The sequence below is a fragment of the Bubalus kerabau genome, chromosome 22 (assembly GCF_029407905.1).
Source record: "Bubalus kerabau isolate K-KA32 ecotype Philippines breed swamp buffalo chromosome 22, PCC_UOA_SB_1v2, whole genome shotgun sequence".
NCBI classification, from domain to species: domain Eukaryota; kingdom Metazoa; phylum Chordata; class Mammalia; order Artiodactyla; family Bovidae; genus Bubalus; species Bubalus kerabau.
The window spans coordinates 23,305,854-23,328,001 of record NC_073645.1 but is presented as its reverse complement, the minus strand read 5'-3'; the positions used below and the strand labels follow the sequence as shown (position 1 = coordinate 23,328,001).

General features: G+C 41.2%; 1 protein-coding gene across 21 annotated transcripts in view; it reads right to left on the bottom strand.

Moving 5' to 3' along the window:
• ABCC2 (ATP binding cassette subfamily C member 2) overlaps positions 1-20,203 on the bottom strand; it is an 80,061-nt gene extending 59,858 nt beyond the window's left edge. The window contains exons 1-5 of one of the 21 annotated variants that reach the window (XM_055560868.1): positions 19,665-20,203; positions 18,993-19,087; positions 16,259-16,386; positions 15,977-16,162; positions 13,663-13,836 (exon numbers count right to left, since the gene is read on the bottom strand). In XM_055560868.1, coding sequence (XP_055416843.1) covers positions 13,663-13,836; positions 15,977-16,009 — 207 coding nt within the window. In that variant the 5' untranslated portion in view covers positions 16,010-16,162; positions 16,259-16,386; positions 18,993-19,087; positions 19,665-20,203. Of the gene's footprint in view, positions 1-13,662; positions 13,837-15,976; positions 16,387-18,992; positions 19,088-19,632 lie in introns of all 21 variants that reach the window. The other 20 variants (XM_055560869.1, XM_055560871.1, XM_055560873.1 and 17 more) reach the window with 20 other exon arrangements.
• Between the last annotated feature and the right edge of the window lie 1,945 nt (positions 20,204-22,148).

Sequence of the window (22,148 nt, the reverse complement as noted above, 5' to 3'; positions counted from 1 at the left end):
CCCCATCTTCATCACTTCCTTTTCCCACCCATCTGTGCATACTCATTCCATAAGCCTCATTCATCCAGAACAGTTCAGCTCAGGCAACGATATCACCCCCTACCTCTTCGCCCCCCCCCCTTTTTTTTTTGAGCTGCCCTGCACAGCAGGCAAGATCTTAGCTCCCAGACCAGGGATCCAATCCACATCCCCCTGCAGGGCTAGCACAGAGTTCTGACCACTGGACCAAGGAAGTCCCTGGGCCCTTTATAATGAAACCAAGCCAAGAAGAAGACAAAAGCACCTTTAATAGGACAAGTGCTATTACTTAGCAAGGTACAGAGTCAAAGACATGTTTATAAGGGGAATACATCTTTCTTAAGCATATTCTGCTTTCCTCACTGGAGACTGTAAAGATTTTGGGGGGAAAAATCATAGCTTTTTAAACAATAATTTATGTTTGCCTTTAGGTAAATTAGGAGATAAAACAGTGTAAGCTAGAGCTAAAGCACTCACCCTTGAGGATGCCTGGATAAAGAGACTACAAACCAGCAGACCACTCCCCAGGCTACGGAAAAGGAAGAAACCTTTGCCACAGGCTTACATATATTAAATTCATACAAATTGATTAGAAAGACACTGAGCAGTCCATATCAAAAAGGACTGATTTACATTATCAAACATTCCTATAGGACTTCCCTGGTGGCTCAGTGGATAAAAATGCAGGGGACATGGGTTTGATCCATGGTCTGGGAAGATTGCACATACCAGAGAGCAACTAAGTCATAGCTTCTGAGCCCACCTTCTATTTCCCAAGAGCTGCAACACCTGAACCCAAATGCCTAGAGCCCATGCCTTGCACCAAGAGAAGCCACAACAATGAGAAACCCACGCACCACAACTAGAGAGTGGCCCTCGCTCTCCACAACTAGAGAAAGCCCACACACAGTAACCAAGACTCAACACAACCAAAAAAAAAAATTCTACAAAGCAATTGAGTCCACGTACTTTTTTTAAGTCCACATACTTTTAACCCAGTAATTTTATTTCTAGGAGTTTATCCTATAGACACACTCATTGCAGCATTGCTTTTGATGGCAGATAGTTAGAAACTGCTTGGATTTCTATCAAGCAGAGGATGTAAATTATGCTATATCCAAATAACAGCATCTCAAGTGATCATTAAAAAGAAAGAAGCAGGGGCTTCCCTGGTGCCTCAGTAGTAAAGAATCCCCTTTCCAATGCAGGAGACATGGGTTAGATCCAGGGAGATCCCACTTGCCATGGAACAAAGTCCATGCACCACAACCATTGAGTCTGTGCTCTATAGTTTGGGAACTGTAACTACTGAGCCCATGTGCTGCAGCTGCTGAAGTCTGTGCACCCGAGAGCCCATGCTCTGCAGTGAGAGAAGCCACTGCAATGAGAAGCCCACGCACAGCAATGGAGAGTAGCCTGGCTCTCTGCAACTGGAGAAAAGCCCACGCAGCAGCAAAGATCCAACAGAGCCACAGAGAAAAGAAAGCAGCAGATCTTAAGTGCTAAAATGGGAGGACCTCCAAGACACAGAAGGATGTATATAAGACCAGTACTAACATTTGTGTAGAAAAGTATACATCGGCAGGTATTTATAAAAGCATAGGTTATCTCTGAGAGTATACAAGGAACCGGTATCAATGGTTGCCACCTCAGACAGAAATGAATGACAAGGAGTATCATGTATCCTTTTGCAGCTTTTGAATTTTGTAACCCTCTGCAAATTATCTGTTCAAAAGATAAAAAGTAAATGAATACTCTCATTTTTTAAAAAATGAGCAAGTTACCTGAACTGACGTGAACAGACAATTTAAAAATAAAGTACAACTACAAATTGACACTTGCCATCTACCTTTGCAAGGATTAAATCATATACTGCTTCAGCTGCTGACTTTTAACACCCCCTGAAAGGAGTTCTTGGTGGAGAGCAGAAATGAGGCACTCTGTGCTCAGGGTGGTGGTGGTGGTGGTGGGGAACCAGTGGAAACTATCTTCAGATACATATTTTTAGGAGCTGAATTTTATGAACCCTAATTCTTGTATCTTCTCATATCTAGAAAAGCACTAAAATCTTCATGGAGACATCTGCTCCTCATGACTAGAATAAACCTTCTGCAAAAAATATGTGCTTGATTGCATGCACTCCCACTTCACCAGAGTCGCATATATACTGACATTCCCCCCTAATTCTTTGGAGCAGTTTCTCAGAGATATCTGAGATGTTGTCTTCCAGGCTATAGTCCTCATTCTGCCCCAAATAAAACAACTCACAACTCTCACATTATGCATTTTTTAAAAGTTGTATTCTTAACCATTTTTTAAAAATCACATTATTACAGCAATGCAAAATAAAACAATAGGATGTCATTTTTGCTTATAAAATTAAAAATGTTACTCAGTGCTAGCAAAAGTACAGAGCTAAGCACTTTAACACACTTCCATGGTGAGATTATAATGTGATAAAAAACCTTCCTAAATTAAAAAAATTTTCCATTATGTTTCAAAAGTTTTAAGTTGCTTGTATACGTTGATATAGTAGTTCTACTTCTGGGAATCTATTCTGAGGAAATAATCTGAATTGCAGGCAAATATTTAAGTGCAAGAATGTTAACTGAAGTCTCTTTCTTTATAGTGAAGAATTTATAAAACCTAAAATAACCCAAAACAGTGGTGGAAGGGTTTGTTGTATTGATCTGAAAGAAGTGCCAGATAATTCTCCAGCAAAAATCAATTTATTCAACAGAGGATTGCATTCTGAGGTCTGAAACCATGGCAAGCCATATGCAAGTGCCCCTCTGACATAGGAAGGAGAACACTTTCATAAAGAGGAAAAGGAAACTGGAAGGGCTACAGTACACAAGGAAGCCACGGTTTTTCTTTGGCTGAGTCCTTGCCTACAAAGAAGAGGCTTTCTTCTTCCTTGTTGGGCTCTGCTACAGTTATAGTGGGTGAGAACTCCCTCTTCTTGTTTTCCACCTACTTAACTGAGGCTTATGATTATTATTTCTTTTTTACAGTTGAGAGAAGATACTACTATGAAGAGTTGTTAAAGTAAGTTATGGAATACTCATGTGATAAGCTATTTTTTAGTCATCAAAACTATGTTGAAAAATTATGTTTTAAGAATAATGTTGATAACACTAGACAATGCTTTCAGGGAAGAATCTGTCTCAATACAGGAGACCTGGGTTCAATCCCTGGATTGGGAAGATTCCCCTAGAGAAGGAAATGCCCACCCACACCAGTATTCTGGCCTGGAGAATTCCATGGACAGAGGAGCATGGCGAGCCCCATGGGGTTGCAAAGGAGTTGGACACAACTGAAGTGATTTAACACTCAGGTGCAAAAAAGTAGACCATAACATTGCATTCAATGAATTCAATTATGTTTTTTAAGTACGCACAGAAAAAGACAGGAGTTTCCAGTTCAAGATATCAGGTTTATAAAAATACATTTCACTATACAGTAGGTGCAGACAAATACTGTTTGATTCCACTTATACGAGGTACCTAGAATAGTCAGATTCATAGAGTCAGAAAGTATTTGGCCAACCCAATACATTGGTGGAGAAGGCAATGGCAACCCACTCCAGTACTCTTGCCTGGAAAATCCCATGGACGGCGGAGCCTGGTAGGCTACTATCCAGGGGGTCGCAAAGAGTCAGACACGACTGAGCGAAGGGAAAAAGAAGATACATTGGTAGGTGCCAGGGGCAGGAGGGAGTATGAGGAGAGGTCATGGGAACTTAGTGTTTAGTGGGGACAGAGTCTCAGTTTAGGAAAGTGAAAAATGTTGCAGATGGATGATGGAAAGAGTCACACTTAGTACCACTGTACAGTTAACTCTGGTTAAAATAGTATGTTTTATATTATGTGAATTTTACCACAATAAAAAGCATTTAAAAAAAATCAGGTTTAGTATACTTGTTTCCCAGCCTTTCCTATCCCACTGAAATGATAATAGAGAAGTGCCCAAGAAATAAATCCATAGTAGTACTGAGACTATGAATGGAAGATGGTGAGTGAGCTTGGTAAACCAGGTAGTTTTAGAAAACAAAAATCAAACGTGTCAATAGCATCAGGTAAAAGAGCAAACTGTGGTCTAAAATATACACAAGAAAAAGCAGTGGAAGGGGGCCTGAGACCGACATCGCTGGTTGCTATGCTCGTGTCTTCCGTCTGCCCCCCAGTTTCTCTCTCCAGCGTTGTGCGTTAGAGCCTGGAGTTACGTAACAGCTCACTGCTAAGCCCCAGGTCTCTTTGTAAATACAACCTCCTCTCACCATTTTACTTTGCCTCAGCCATCTGCCTCCTGCGAGGACCCTGACTGGTAGAGGTGCCTCCTCAAAGCCATTTTCTTCCTAACAGAACCCCCACTTTTATAAAATCAGAACCCTAGTCAGGGGATTCATAGTCATAGGCTTGGGTAGAAACCGCACCTATCTCCAACCCTATGAAGTGAATTAAAACCAATCCTGGTGATCCTGTTCCTCTGGCCTGGGACTGCTTTTGCCACAAACATGTGACACAATTCTGGCCAAAGAGAAGTTGAGGGGCAGCTTGTGGGGACTGTCTTGTGTGAGCTTCTGAAAAAGGTTCCCCTCACTGATCAAAGTGATACATAGATCCAGAATATGTAAAGAACTTTTTATAACAGCAAAAAGATACAAATAACCCAATTTAAAAATGCATAAAGGGTTTATGCAAAGAATACATTTTTCCAAAGACGGTATACAAATGGCCAAAAAGCAGATGAAAAAAAATGCTCAACGTCATTAATCACTTGGGAAATGAAAATCAAAACCACAATGAGATAGCACTTCACACCTACTAGGATAGTAGATATATTATATTCTCCATCAAAAGATGAATAGCAAGTACTGGTGTGGACGAGTGTTAGAGCCCATATTGTACACCTGAAAATAATACAACATTATAAATCAGCTATGCTCCAATTTTTTTTTTTTTTTTTTTGCTGGCAGGAATGTAAAAGGGTATAGCCACTTTGAAAACATTTGTCAGTTCCTCAAGATATTAGACATGGATTTACCATATGACTCAGCAATTCTACTGCTAAGCATATACATACTCAAGAAAACTGAAAACCTATGTCCACCCGAAAACTGGTACACAAACATTCCTAACAGCATTTTTCAAACAGACAAAAACTGGAAAAAACTCAAATACTCATCAACTGATAAATGGATAAACAAGATGTCAAATCTGTACAATCATGTAGTCTGTAGCCATAAAAAGGAATGAAGTACTGATACATGCTACAACACAAACGAGCCCCTTGAAAACATGATGCTAAGTGAAAGAAGCCAGACACAAAAGGACAAATATTGTACGACTGCATTTGTATGTGAAGGCTGCTACAGTCATCCTGCAATCACGTGCTGGCTTGGTAACTGGCTTGATTTGCTGAGGTTATCGGAGAATGCAATGGCACCCCACTCCAGTACTTTTGCCTGGAAAATCCCATGGATGGAGGAGCCTGGAAGGCTGCAGTCTGTAGGGTCGCTGAGAGTCGGACATGACTGAGCGACTTCAATTTCACTTTTCACTTTCCTGCATTGGAGAAGGAAATGGCAACCCACTCCGGTGTTCTTGCCTGGAGAATGCCAGGGACGGAGAAGCGTGGTGGGCTGCCATCTATGGGATCGCACAGAGTTGGACGCGACTGAAGTGACTTAGCAATAGCAATCAGAAAAAAAGATGAAAATAATCAACCTGTTGATACCGTTGAATTGCTATATTAACAAATCCAGGAGGTGCACTGGACTTCCTGTTTTATAAGATAATAAAATGTGTTACTTAGGCCAATAGGCATAACTTGCAAGAGAGAGTCTTGACTTACTATAAATCTATTCTTTCTAGTCCACCCTGGCAGAGTTAGAATGGAAAACAGGACAGAAGTGAGTCTCCATTAATGTTGTGTGAACTGGTACAGTTATGTCAGTCACTTTATGCTCTCACCCACCCCCAAACCATCAGGCAAATCCATAGACAACTATATTCCACCAGCACCCTTAAGCTGGCTAAAACAGAAGTATTTGCTAAAGAAATTGAATCCTTCTGGGAGGACGATAGGGCAGGTAATGGTGCTCCAGAGTAAATGCATCTTCACTCGGCAGTCAGAGGTGGAGAGGTACCGCCTAGCATCCTGCTCTGGAGGGAAGCCAGTGAGTACAGACAGTCGTCCAGGACTCAGAGCTCACAGGCAGTCCTCCCATCAAGAAGAGGCCGCCTGGGGAAGTGGATCTAGATATTGCCAGGAAACCTACTGCAGCCACACATTCATTGACTTAGTCCCCTATTTATAAGTGCAAACAGAACACCAATAACCACCGAAAGTTGAGAAAAATCAGTACTAGTGAAGAAGATAGCCAAGATACTGAAACAGAACAACTGATTCTGAGACGGAACAAACAGAAATTAAGTGAAGAGAATTTCAAATTATTTTAAAATTAATGTCCTGTAAGAGACTTGAGAAGACATCCACGAATTTGTTGCTGTCAGAAAAAGGTATATTCAGGGGACTTCCCCGGTGGTCCAGTGATTAGGCCTCTGTGCTTCCACTGCAGGGAGCACAGGTTCAATCCCTACTCAAGGAGCTAAGAACTCACAGGCCACCCTGCTTGGCCAATTTTTTTTTTTTTCTTGTTCAGGAATTAAGAATGTGATTCTCAGGAATCAAACCCATTATTGCTAAAATAAAGGCACTTTAGGATGATTAAAAGAAAAAATTTAGGAAAATCTCTCAGAACACAGGGCAAAAGAGAAAAAGAAATTCTGAAAAGAAGTTGAGGACTTCCCTGGTGGTCCAGGGGTGGGGAGTCTGCCTGCTAATGCAAGGGACATGGGTTTGATCCCTGGTCTGGGGAGATTCCACATACCATGGGGCAATTAAGCCCACACACTGCAACTACTGAAGCCCAGACGTCCTAGAGCCTGTGCTCTGCAACAAGAGAAGCCACAGCAGTGAGAAGCCCGACACTGCAACTAGACAATAGCCCCCTCCTCGCTGCAACCAGAGAAAGCCCATGAACAGCAACGAAAACCCAGAGCAGCCAAAAATAAGAATTTTTTAAAGTATCTTAAAAAAAAAGTTGAGAAGGAGGATCAACTCAAGGAGTCCAATATCTAAAAGAAGTTCTACAGATATGGAATTTTAAAATTAGAGGAAAAAAATGAAAAGATTAATATATAAAAATTTCCCAGAGATAAGAAAGACATGAATCTTTAGATTAACAGTGTAGAATCCATTGAATGAAAAAAGGCCCATGTAAACATGCTCATGAAATTTCAGGACATTAAGAATAAAGAGGATAAAAGTTTCTAGAGAGGATAACAAGGAATGAGAAGAATTCTAACTTGGTAGCACAAGATTTGAGGAACGACAGAGCAACATCTTTAGAGTTGAAAAAAAATGTTTCAACCTAGCATTCCATATCCAGATCAACATTTTCAGAAAGCAGGGACCCAAAGACTTTTATTTATTATTGTTTTTTTCTGAAAATTTTATATGAGGCTGTTCTCCAGGAAATTTGGAGGCACTAATTTTCTTGTCTTACACAAAGGGGCTCAAGTGGAAAATACAATGAAGCATGGTGACTATAGGTAAACAATACTGTACTGCATATTTGAAGTGGCTAAGAAAGTAGATTCTGAAAGTTCTCATTACAAGAAAAAAATTTTTGCAACTATGTATGGTGATGGATGTTAACTAGACTTACTAGATCATTTCAAACTTATGTGGTACACCTAAAACTAATACTGTTATATGTCAATTGTGCCTCAGTTTTTAAAAAGACTATAATGGGGAGGGAGGAGGGAAGAGGGTTCAGGATGGGGAACACATGTATACCTGTGGCGGATTCATTTTGATATTTGGCAAATCTAATACAGTTATGTAAAGTTTAAAAATAAAATAAAATTAAAAAAAAAAGAAGAAGAAGAAAGAAAAAAAATAAATAAAAAGACTATAAACTGAAAAAAAATCTCATTTGATTTCCAAAATTTATCTTCTAACCACAAGTTTATTATACACAGCACTGCAATTATGGTCAAAACATTGTATTACATACTTCAAAGTTGCTAAGAGACTAGATCTTAAATGTTCTCTGTCTCTCACACATACATACAAAAGATAATTTTGTGACATGATAGAAGTGTTAGTTAGCCAAGGATATGGTGGTAATCATATTGCAAAATATATAAATGTATCAAATCAATACATTGTGCACCTTCAACTTATACAATGTTATACCTCAATTAAGAAAGAAGAAAGGAAGAACTAGAGTCTAAAATTGATGGGGAAAAAAGGGCATGGGGAGGGGAGTTCCTTGGCGGTCCAGTGGTTAGGATTCTGGGCTTTCACTGCCATGGCCCTGATTCAATCCCTGGTTGGGAAACTAAGATCCTGCAGGCTGCATGGCATGGCCAATTAAATTAAATTGATGGCAGATTTTTAGGTATAACCTACAGAAGAACAGAAAGCTGGTTTTAGAAAAGGCAGAGGAACCAGAGATCAAATTGCCAACATCCACTGGATCATGGAAAAGACAAGAGAGTTCCATAAAAGCATCCATTTCTGCTTTATTGACTATGCCAAAGCCTTTGACTGTGTGGATCACAATCAACTGTGGAAAATTCTGAAAGAGATGGGAATACCAGACCACCTGATCTGCCTCTTGAGAAATTTGGATGCAGGTCAGGAAGCAACAGTTAGAACTGGATATGGAACAACAGACTGGTTCCAAATAGGAAAAGGAGTTCGTCAAGGCTGTATATTGCCACCCTGTTTAACTTCTATGCAGAGTACATCATGAGAAACGCTGGACTGGAAGAAACACAAGCTGGAATCAAGATTGCCGGGAGAAATAACAATAACCTCAGATATGCAGATGACACCACCCTTATGGCAGAAAGTGAAGAGGAACTCAAAAGCCTCTTGATGAAAGTGAAAGTGGACAGTGAAAAAGTTGGCTTAAAGCTCAACATTCAGAAAATGAAGAACATGGCATCCGGACCCATCACTTCATGGGAAACAGATGGGAAAACAGTGGAAACAGTGTCAGACTTTATTTTTCTGGGCTCCAAAATCACTACAGATGGTGACTGCAGCCATGAAATTAAAAGACGCTTATTCCTTGGAAGGAAAGTTATGACCAACCTAGATAGCATATTCAAAAGCAGAGACATTACTTTGCCAACAAAGGTTCATCTAGTTAAGGCTATGGTTTTCCCTGTGGTAATGTATGGATGTGAGAGTTGGACTGTGAAGAAGGCTGAGCACCGAAGAATTGATGCTTTTGAACTGTGGTGTTGGAGAAGACTCTTGAGAGTCCCTTGGACTGCAAGGAGATGCAACCAGTCCATTCTGAAGGAGATCAGCCCTGGGATTTCTTTGGAAGGAATGATGCTAAAGCTGAAACTCCAGTACTTTGGCCATCTCATGGGAAGAGTTGACTCATTAGAAAAGACTCTGATGCTGGGAGGGATTGGGGCAGGAGAAGAAGGGGACGACAGAGGATAAGATGGCTGGATGGCATCACTGACTCGATGGATGTGAGTCTGAGTGAACTCCGGGAGTTGGTGATGGACAGGGAGGCCTGGCGTTCTTCGATTCATGGGGTCTCAAAGAGTCGGACACGACTGAGCAACTGATCTGATCTGATCTGATCTGAGAGAAAGAGGAAGAGAGGCAAAGGAAGCTAGGGAGTTGGGTCAATGAATAAATTCCTTGTCTTTTATAGAGGACATAAATAGATCTTTATTGAAGTTGGTGGATCAAGAAACACAGAATGAAAATGTTATTTGCAGATACAGAGGTAGCCATCAAAATAATTTGAAATGGCAGCCTCTGGAGAATAAAACTAGAAGGTAGAGGGTTGAGGAAGTGATTTTTTCATTTGTCTTTATTTAGTTTTTTAAAGAGAGTAAAAGGAAACATCCCAAAAGGTTAAAAACAGAAGTATAGAGTGATAACAATTATCCATGATTTCATCCTCTATTTCCCTAGAGTCAACAAAATTTCTACAATAATCACATAATCAAGCTTTCTACAGAAATGCATTGTTTATCATCAGAAACAATTTTTAATCCCATTCAAGGGAACATTATGGTTGTTTAATTATTGCTGTAGTTGTTCAGTCACTGAACTGTATCTGACTCTGTGACCCCATGGACTGTAGCCCACCAGGCTCCTGTGTCCATGGGATTTCCCAGGCAAGAACACTGGAGTGAGTTGCCATTTCCTTTTCCAGGGGATCTTTCCAACCCAGGGATCGAACCTGCGTCTTTTGCATTGCAGGCAGACTCTTTACTGCTGAGCCACGAGAGAAGTCCTGTTTAATGATTACCAAGTCCTTAAATAGGCTTTGCACTCGATCTCTGAATCACTGGAGGAGCTTCAAGTGCACATGGAGTTTACTGAACTCAACTTCCTAAAGGGACACAACCTCATTGATATTATATTAAAAAAAGTGGTTTGGCTATATTTAATATCTTTCCACCTCTGCACAGTCTTCCTTTCCCCAGGGCTTTATGAAAGCACTCTGATTGAACCTCTGATCTATTACATAGGGTGTCTATTTTCATCACTTCTCTGGCAGACAAATGTATAACTTCAGTTTCAACATTTTCAGGAACTATATCCCCCAGCAGACCATTCTACTATCAGACAGTTATTACTATTAGAAAGTTCTTCCACCTTTGTAATGGTCTTTCCAACTGAACTTATTTAAAACCCTCTCAAAGAAAAGTCAACTGATAAAGCTGTCTCAAATTTAAGTTCTTAACTTTTGATACAGCTGAATGGAAAATAATTTCTATATCTTTGATTTTCTTTAAACTTATATAAGAATAAAGGATAAAAAGCTAAATCATCCACACAAAAAAAGAAAAAGTTCTGTATGTTTAGCTAAAGTTAGCTCCCTTGGAACAACCTACACCAACTTAATCTTACTGACTGACACTTTCAGAATGAGCCAATCTCCTATGTTAAACTTCTACAAATACTTGAAGATGACTTCCATATCTCACTGACTCAACAATAAGCCCATTTTTGCTGCATATCTGACCTCAGCCCATTTCATAACCTCTAGAACAAAACTCCTTTTTTGTTCCCCTAGGACTTAATATGAGCTCATTCACTCATTCATTTTTAATTCAATTCATGAAATCACCTGCTGGGCACAGGGTCCCTTTAGCAAAGGGTGCACCTTTGAACAAACTGGTAGTCTCTCATCAGGTTAGTCAAACAAATTGACTTAGTCCAGATAAGATAAACCCTGCACTAATGACCAAACAACAATAACAATTTAAGAGAGTCAGAGGGGACTTCCCTGGCAGTCTAGTGGTTAAGATTCCATGTTTCCAATGAAAGAGATGTGGGTTCAATTCCTGGTGGGGGAACTAACATCCCTCAATCCCTGGTTAGGGAACAAGATCCCACATACCAAGCAATGCAGTGAAATACTTTTTTTAAAAAAAGAGAGGAAGAGAGTCAGAGAGGAACAGCCCAAAGGCAAGTAGAATAGGAAGTGAAGATATGAAGTCAAGCTGAGGATTGAGCCAAGAAGAAGGTGAATTTCATAGAAGTAGTGAATTTTTATTTTCTGAGGAGTTATACTTTGGACTGTTTCAGAGGAATCTTGAAATTTTTAACAGGAAGCTAATCTGTACCTTTCACTCAGGGTGGAGGACAAAAAAAGCATAAATTATAAGCTATGAGCAAGGGTGAGTGGATCATTAGTTATAGAAATTAAAAAAAAACAAATACACTGCTTTTATTTTTATCTATTGAGTTTTATCTAGAGGTTTGTGTTATCAAAGTTAAAATGTGATATAGTCATATAATGGAATATCATGGTTAAGCCTTGAACAACATGTGTGAATCTGGAAAACCTTATAACAAGTAAAAGAAGCCGCTCAATCATATATTATAGGATTTCAATCATATGAAATGTTTAGAGCAGGGAAACTGCAGAGACAAAGAGTAGATTATTGGTTCCTTAGGTCTAGGGGAGATGGGGAGATATGGGTTAATGAATAAAGGATTTGTTTTTGAGGGGAAATGTTCTAAAATTGACTGTGGTGATGGCTTACACAGATCATGACAATACTAAAAAAAATTGTATTTAAACGGGTAAAATTGTATTATAAGATATGTGAGTTATTTCTCAATAAAGTTTTTTAAAGTTAATAGCTATAAGAAATGGGATACTGACTTACTGATTATCCAACCTTTGCTTAGAAGCTCCAGAAAATGACAGAAGCTCTTTAACTTGACTGACTAGCCAGAAGCTCTGTCTCATCCCCAAGGTACTGAAGCGTGATGTTTGATATTCAGAGTGACCCACTCTTGATCCCATTCCTAGAATGGATTTATACCAGCATTCAGCAAATGCCATGCCAAGTGCTCGGCCCTGTGCCAGGCACTCAGCTCTATGAGGGAGACAGCGGCCCTGCTCCAAGTCCTCCCAGAAGATCCAGAGTAGACAAGGCCCGCCACCACCTCAGAGTGTCCGTGCAAAGTCAACTTCCTCTGGACAAATTTCTTCCTGCCTTCTTTTTAGGCTGCAACAACCTGGGTTCATTGATCTGTATGCTCGTAGAACACCAAATCTAATTTGTCTGTCTAAAATCCTATTTAATAATCAGGACAAGATAGAAAAAACCCTAGTGAAAAGCAGCAGGTCATAGTTACTAAGAGGGAGCTTTACAAGCTCAGTTGAGGAGCTCTCCATTCCCACAGGTTCTTCTCTGCATTAATCAGTGCAGCCGGCTGGGAGGCACCTACCCCCCCTTCCTCCTGGGCTTTCTCCTGCAGCCCTTTCCGTTATTTCCCTGCTCAGGCAGGTCACAGTGAGCACATACCCATCCTTCCTCTATGGTGAGCGACCACCCAGACCCAGGGTTGACTCTGGGGGGAACGGAAGCCCTATTTCAGATCCAAGTCTGGGGAGAAGAATGATGTTCGGATTGCCTGAGTGGTGCAGACACTTTTCTTAGTTCATTTTTACCTCATGGTAGATGCCAACTGAATTACAGTCTCCTGATTAATTAGAACAGCTTGAAGATACATTCATGCACTTCCCAGGTGGCGCTAGTGGTAAAGAATCTGCCTGCCAATTCAGGAGACACTAGAGATGTGGGTTCAATCCCTGGGTCAGGAAGATCAGTTGGAGGAGAAAATGGCAACCCACTCCAGTGATCTTGTCTGGAAAATTCCATGGACAGAGGAGCCTGGCGGGCTATAGTCCGTGGGGTCACAAAGAATTGGATACAACTGAGCACGCACACATGCAGCAAAGAGATAATCCAGTGTTTGCTTCTCTAATGCTGAAAAGACAGCTATTCAACTGACTGATTACTCATCGTTGGTGTTTCTGGAGTCCAATATCCATAAGACTTCAGAGTCATTCTTACGCAAAAATCAAAGTAATCTTAACTAGGGAATATGGCAGGGGTGAGTGAGGCACAGGGCAGGTGTAAGCAGGAGCCTCCAGAGCACGGCTCTACCTGAGACAGCAGAACCTGGGAAAACTGGCACAGACAGGGAAGAAGACACTTGAACCACCGAGAAATGTTCTCTATTGCATACTACAAAATTCGTTTGAAAATAGTAGAGTTCCCTTACCTGCTTGGCAAGGTAGAGTTTGGTTATAGAAGATTTCTTGGTCCTGGATCTATATACATGGAGAAGCTGCCAAGGGGCCAGGAGCCAAAGGAAGCCCAAGGGAATCCACACCAGAACAGTCTGCTCAAAACAAAGCGGCAGGTCCACCTCCGGGCTATCCAACAACGAGGAATTCTGGGGGATCAAAATGGAGTGACTGTTGGATATATGCATTTTTGAAGAGAGAATACCAACCCCCAGCCCACTACCACCCCTACCCTCACTTCCAAACGGTTCTAACTCAGTTCTATATCCCTATTTAGCCTGACCCTTCAACCAGCTGTATTTTCCTATCCAACTCCATTGATATAAACATCACCATTTAATGCCGGTTGGCGACTTTTCTGACCAAACGATGCAAACCTCTAAAAACCTTTCTTTCTGCGATTCTAAGTGAATTTCTCCACCAGCAGTACAGATTTAATTTCACTACATCTGCCAAGTTGTGGGAAGAAGAGGGACCATTCCACAATCCAAAGAGGAGAATAATCCTAGGATATAAAAACTTATTCTAGTTTTTAGCACTGACCGAACTCACAGGCAAACACCAAACCTGCAGGCAGCAGAGTGCTTAGTTACACTAGGGCAATTAATCTCCTACGGCCCCAAGGGCTTAAGTTGGAACCTGAAGGGGCCTTAGGCTAAGGAGCAGCAGCAGCACATTGGAGGGAAGGCTTATTCCCACCAAGTTTCCTACTAGACTTTGCATCCTGCGATAAAGAGAAGTGTCTTGGGAGGTGAAGGTGGGGGCACCAGTTCTTGTATCTGAGCCATGTAAGGGTAGATCTTTCTCTTCTTGCAAACATTTTTTGCTTTGTACAGCTGTTTGCACACTCTTTAAAGATTGAGGTTCCCTGACCAAGATGATCTGTCAAATGATTCTCAGAACTCTCTTGAGATGACTTGGTGCGATCCTGGGGCACGGTAAGCCCCCCTTTCCTGTGCTGTATACGATACTGTGCAGGGCCCGGTGGGGTTCCTGGGCACAAAGCCTTATAGGAAACAGCCTTCATTCAGCCTCCAGAAACTTCCTTGAGTTCCAATGGGCAGATTCAAGCAGTTTTTAATTAGGGAAGGAAGGGGATGCGAGATAAGAGGGAAAACAAACTGGTCAAGCTCAGTCTAGGGGCAAGGTCCTTGCTTCCCCATCAACAGATACACACAACAATATCTTTGAGCTATTTTGCAGATACTGAAACCCCCTCCAGGTGGGAGAAGTTAATGATTTAAGATAGCAAGCTGCCCACAAGCACGCAGACCCCAGGCCAGCTGGAAACAATGCTTTTTCTACTTTCCTCACCACTCACCCATCAGGAGAATGTCCAGGAGCTGGTCACATCCTCTTTGAACAATTACTATAAAACTTTTCACTATCTTCTGCAAGGTGGGACGCATGATTTTGAGAGCAAGAGCCCACTGTGGCCCCCTTTGCCTGGCAAAGAAATAAAGCTATTCTTTTCTACTTCACCCAGAACTCTGTCTCTGAGATTCAGTTTGGCACTGGTGGACAGAGAAGCTGAGCTTTCAGCATCATCCACGTCTGGGCCTCGAGCACCTTGGGGCCCAATTTCTTTCTAGGATGGGAAGTGCTGTCCATGTGCTCTGCTATCTCATTCCGCTCTCCTTGTAAAATTATCTAACTTTAGAATGTGAAAGAATTACCAAGATGGTTAAGCTAATTTAACAAGCACTCCAGTTGATTCTGATGCTAGGAGTCTGCCAACCAGGCTTTCTCAAAATCCCTAAATTTCTGTTTCACTAAACCATGTGGTACTGTTGCTCACCCTGTCTTGAATTCTCTGCTCTAACGGTTCGAAAATTGTCTCAGTGCTCTTCATGCCCAAATTTGCATCCCTAGCCTCAACTTGTAGTCCATCTCACTAATTGGCAGTTTCTTTAGAACATATCAGTATCATTTCAACATCAACATTTCTCAATAAAACTCAAACATAGATCATCTCTTCCTCCTAATCCACAAACAATTCCTCCTAAGATTAATGAAATTGGAAGCTTTTTCCATATTTCTCTTTAGAGAAGGCAATTTCGCAGCTACCTATTCTGAGAGTCTTGGATGCGATAAACGTATCTTAGAAAAATAAATACATTATCTCACCCACATAGAATATGATTTATCTTTAACAAACAAAAAAAAACCCTGAGCTTTAGACAAACTGCATATCTAACTTTTCTAGTTCTTATTAGTGGTCAGTGTAGGCTAATCTGCTACTTATTCTGAGCTGAGAAGAGTCAGTGAGAATAAGTGTGATTTACTTACCCAAAAAGTAGAGTTGCAGAAAGTATCCAGCATGATTCCTAGATCACTTCTGGGATGAAGACTGTTGTATGACTGTGCTGTTTCTTATTTATTCTTTTCCTCAGAGAAGGTAGAAGGCCAGTTTCAAGAGGTTCTTTATCTCCTATTCTGATGTTCCAACAAACAGCAGGTCTTCTGACCTTTTAACTCAACAATTTAATCGTTAACCTTGCTCAGATGTGTATTCATATTACCCAGTAGATAGACATGTGACTAAAAAGCCCCAGGGACAGGTAGACACACCTGTTTCCAAAGTACCAGAAGCCTCTATAGATGGGTTTATACCTGAAAGGAACCACTGAAAGATGTCAGTAGAGCTGGCTGACAAATCAGGAGTGGAGGAGAGTTTCCTTCTCCTGAGGACACATGACCTAAAAAAAGAAGCATTGACAGAAAGGCATGTGCCCCTAAATGTGCCGTTTCACTTCTGCCTTGAGGTCTTAGAGTTTATAGAAGTGTGAAATATCCTACTTCTCTGCATTTTCAATTAAGAACATAGAATTTAAAACATGGTTAAAAATAGTGTAAGGGCTTGCCTGGTGGTCCATGGTTAAGAGTCACCTTGCAATGTAGGGGATACCAGTTCAATCCCTGGTCTGGGAAGATCCCAGAGCTACAGAGCAACTGAGCCCATGTGCCACAACTACTGAGCCCAAGTTCCAGACCCTGTGCACTGCAGCTACTGAAGCCCACATGCCTGGAGTCCATGCTCCTCAAGAGAAGCCACTGCAATGAGAAGCCCACCCACCACAAGGAAGAACAGCCCCTGCTAACTGCAACTATATATAGCCCATGCGCAGCTACTAAGACCCAACGTAGTCAGAAAAAAAACAACTAAAAAGGTGTAAACTTTGCTTGAAAAGTCAGGTTATAAAATAGCAAATCCAACTGTGAATCTACATATGATTTATGCATCCATGCAATAAAATGTTCTGGGTGATTTTATTTTCCTTTTTGCTTGTATTTTCTGATGTTTACATAATTGTCAGGATTTATTTATGTAATAATATCTTTAAAGCAAATTTTTTTGTGTTGTGGTAAAAAACGTGTAATGTAAAATTTACCATCTTAACCATTTCTATGTTGAAGCTGAAATTCCAATACTTCAGCCACTTGATGTGAAGAGCTGACTCATTTGAAAAGACCCTGATGCTGGGAAAGATTGAAGGCAGGAGGAGAAGGGGATGACAGAGGATGAGATGGTTGGATGGCATCACCGACTCAATGGACATGAGTTTGGGTAAACTCTGGGAGTTGGTGATGGACAGGGAGGCCTGGCATGCTGCAGTCCATGGGGTTGCAAAGAGTCAGACATGACTGAGCGACTGAACTGAACTGAACCACTTCTAAGTGTTTCTAGACTGAAACTCCTTGGACATTCCCCATTATCTGCTTTCCCTAGTAAGGCAAATGTTCTTTCAAAAATTAGGACATTCTACAATAATGGCAGCCAGACATGCTTACCAACATATTAAAGTGCAAACACCATCATTGGGAGGATTAAGTGGAACCATTTTGGTAGTCAACACAAGAAAGCCCTTTGTTCTGTGGTTATATACAGACTATCAACAGAGACTAACAAAAGAATAATGTCTACTTTAATGTACACATACATATGTGTATAATTTATACTATATTTTAATGATTGGCCTAAGGTTAAATATAATTTGGTTATTCAAATTCACAAATGATAAAAATATTTGCCACTAGTACCAGTGGATGTGTTCTGAACTATTAACACCTGAACGATGTATATATTTTATTCAAAGTCATTTAGTTATCTTCTGAGAAGATAGCTGTGAGATGAACTTCCACACTTTTCTCTGTGTCTATAACAACAGAAAATGATTTAGGTCTTGGAATGAGATCAGATCCAGGATCAGATAAAGGCATGACATTAGCATAGTGGTTTTTGGCACAGCCCTCTGACCATACTAACAGAAACAAGCTGGAAAGATGACATCATTATATAGATTTTTAAAAAACTCACCAGTGAGGATACAAAGAAATCTACATGAACCAAACAAGAGATTGCTTTCACCCATGGGACAAATCAATCTGACCCCTATATTTTTGTCTGGCTCTGGAGCTGAGACTGATTTTTACATTTTTAATTATAAAATGTGAAAAAGACTCTTCAATATGAGCAGCCTTTCAATAAGAGCTACTTAATTTGGGGATTTCCTTGGTGGTCCAGTGATTAAGACTCTGCTCCCAGTGCAGGGAACCTGGGTTCCATCCCCGGTCAGGCAACTAGATCGATCCTACATGCCACAACTGAGATTTCTCATGCCAAAGCTAAAAGATTCCCTCATGCAGCAACAAAGATCCTGTGTGCTGCAACTATGACCCAGCACAGCCAAATTAAAGAAGAAAAAAAAAAGACTGCTCAGTTTTGCCTCTTGGGTCACAAAGCTCCAATAGTTACTATTTGACCCTTTAATGAAAAGTTTGCCAACAAAACCTCGGAAACAAGACCTTTATGACACAGAAGAGAGCCACAGCAGCTGTCCTCGCTGCTGAAATGCAGCGGGGAGGTGAAGTCTACCATAAAGGGGGTTGAGGATAAATCAATCTGTTTTCTAACAGACTTTTCTAGGTCTTTCGTGGGGCTGACAGAGGAGCCCAAGAAAGAGTGAAACAGGAGAGAAGGGGGCAGGGCACAACCCTTCAAGAATGACACAGTTGAAGATAAACTGGTTAGAACTGATCAGGTCCAAGACGGCAGAAGATTCAACTTCCATTAGACCTTAAGCCTCATTATACCCTCACTGTAATATATATCAGCATGCTAAATAACATGCCCACAGGTGCCATGACAGTACAAAGGCCAACCATAAAAGCCCAAAAGCGTTTTCCCAGTTCCTGGAAATCCCTGCCCCTTCCCCAAAATAGTTGGAAAAATCTTCCCACTCATTAACCTATGAAATTACCCAGTCTGTAAAAACTAACCACCCCATATTTCAGGGTCTCTCACCTTTTGAGATGAACAGCATTCTGTCTGCGGAGTATGTATCTCCAAGTAAACCCACATTTTACCTATCACTTTGCCTCTCACTGAATTCCTCCGTGCTGAAACAAAGAGAACCTGAGCTTCATTAAGTCCTGAGACCAGGTGTGCGATATCAATTAAAAGACAGTGGATTCGAGTCCTAGCCCCTGGGTTCAAGTCCCAACCTCGGTTTTGGCTGGGTTCGAGTCCCATCTGAGTTGTGCGGTTTCAAGACTGCACAGTCCCCAACTCTTTGCCACACCAGTCTTACCAAGTGCCGAGAACAGTACAACAAAATGGAAGGAGGCAGTTAGGAGAGCTGAGAGTGAACACTGAGGTTTTCTAAGCTTTCACCTACAGAAAGTTAAGGCAGATGCAGAAGAGCTGAGAGAACCCCTCTAGTGCAATTCCACCTTCATGGGATGTAAGATCACCCCACCCAGCCATCCTTGGAAAGGACAAGTGGGGGCTGGAGGGGTAGGAACAGGCAGCAGGGCAGAATATGTTCTAAGAAAATAGAAAGTAGGAAGCAGTGATGAGAGTAAATCACCCAGAAAGCTTTATCGACTTTCCCACCTGAGTTCTATTATCAGAGCCCAAGAGAAGTACATGCCTGAAAACAAACCTCATTCCAACGGAGTGAGGTCCACAGCTCACCTTTCCTGGCTCTTCGGGTGAGTGGTATAAACAGTATTGAGCTTTTTGGCTCTCACTAGCCAAGTGGCTTTTCGGATTTTTGTTTATCAAATTAGTCTTCTCCTCTGGTACCAGCAATGTGGGATTTTGGATGTCTGACCATTCATCAGTGGCAATTTCTGCCAAGTGGCATTCGACAGGGATCCATTTTGTGGCTGTTAGCAGACAACAGGAAATCTGTGTTTGTTAGCCTTGTGTATTTGCTTTTGTCTGTTATAATTCTGGCATTTCTGCTACCGAACCAAACTTGGGTCTGCTGGCCTGTGCACAGTAAAGCCGGTCTACTGAGCTGGTTGTGCTGAAGAAAGGTGCAGCACTTACTGCAGGCCGTCAAGCAAGGAACCCAGGGGAAGTACCACTCAAAACAAAAGAACTCATCCCTAGGCGCCAGCAAAGCATTTTAAAAAGTGACCCGAGGGAGGGGCATCCTGGGTAGGCAATCAGCTCATGCACAACTCTCTGATTGGTTGATGGTGAGGTAACAGGGCAGTGTTAAGACTTCAGGAGGTTTGGGAGCTATGTGCTCATGATCATCAAGTAGTTAATCTCTTCCATGTTGTGGTGATTTTCAGTTCAGTTGCTCAGTCGTGTCTGACTCTTTGCAACCCCATGGGCTGCAGCACACCAGGCTTCCCTGTCCATCACCAACTCCCAAAGCTTGCTCAAACTCATGTCCATCGAGTCAGTGATGCCATCCAACCATCTCATCTTCTGTCGTCCCTTTCTTCTCCTGCCTTCAATCTTTCCCAGCATCACGGTCTTTTCCAATGAGTCAGTTCTTCGCATCAGGTGGCCAAAGTATTGGAGTTTCAGCATCAGTCGTTTCAATGAATATTCAGGACTGATTTCCTTTAGGATTGACTGGTTTGATCTCCTTGCAGTCCAAGGAACTCTCAAGAGTCTTCTCCAACTTAGCATCTGTGAAACGACTCAGGAAAAGTGCATCAGATACTAGTATCTGGGTACTTCAGCAGAGGATACGAGGGAGGGGTCTGTTCCAGAAAGGCCCTATACGGTCCTGCTGGGTTACATTTCCTGGCATTTAAAACTGTATGTTTCAGAAGTTGTTATCATCATGTGCTTCTGATCAGAGTTATAGTACATTGTATATACTGCATATATTACCAATGTGCAATTCTAAGGCTCAGAGCCTTCTTCCTTCCTCTAAACCATTAGCTTTTTTCATGTTTACCCATTAGTTGTCAACATTTGCAAAATCAAATTCCTTTACCAGGGATGATAAAAAAAAAATGCATAAACCTCTGTAGGAAATTCTGGCTTTAATAAAGGATAGTATCTGCTTCCCTGGTGGTCCAGTGGTAAAGAATCTGCCTGTGAATGAAGGAGATGCAGGTTTGATCCCTGGGTCAGAAAGATCACCTGCAGAAGGAAATAGCAACCCACTCCAGTAATGCTTGCCTGGGAAATCCCATGGACAGAGGAATCTGGAGGGCTAGGGTCCATGGGATTGCAAAAGAGTGGGACACGACTGAGTGACTAAATGACAATGAAGGACAATACCCAAGGAGCTTTAAAACGGAAAGCAAAAACCTCCAGCATACAGGGGTCAGCTTTCCTTGGCCAGCACACTAAAGCTTCTAAATTAACACAGAATTCCAATTTGCACCCCTTCAGAACTCTAAGGCAAAAGAAGAAACTGTTATTAAAAGTTAGACAATTAAAACATTTAAATGATCCATTACATAAATCAAGATTTATAAGTTGCCAAACTCTAAGCAAGTTTTATTCTTTTAAAAATTTGATTGAAAAGCAACACCATTGTTGCAGATCTAACAAAAGACCTAAGTTATTCTCTGATAATGATGTTAGACCTCTATTTCTCAAGTGAATGGAGGAGGATTTATTTACTGAGTTTGGCTAGCAAGTAAGTTGTGAGAGCAAATTAGCTATGCTTGGTAATATTCATCGGGCTTTAAAAGAAGACCTGATGAGTGGTATGGTGTGAACAAGATCATTTTCTAAAAATAAAATGAAAACTCTCATGCTATCTATTGCAAGTAAGAGGAATCAAAGGTGACTAACATAAATTATAATCATGCTTTAAAATCTCAACTAAAAAAAATGCACAACGCGAGGGTTACAAGTTAAGTTTTATTTGGGGCAATGTGAGAACTGCAGCCCAGGGAACAGCACCTCAGATAGCTCTGAGAAACTGTTCCAAAGAGGTAGGGGAAAAGACAGTATATATGCGATGCTGGCAAAGGGAGAGTACATACACTCAAGCACATATTTTTTGTAGAAAGTTTCTGCTGGTCTCGTGAAGTTTCTGCTAGTCATGAGAAACTATCGTCATTGTGAAGAACTTTGGAGCTTTTTAGATATGAGGAGATACAAGAATTGGGCTCATAAAATTACCTCCTGAGAATATCTATCTAAAGACCTGTCCTGCCAGTTTCCTGGAGTAGAATGCCTCATTTTTGCTCT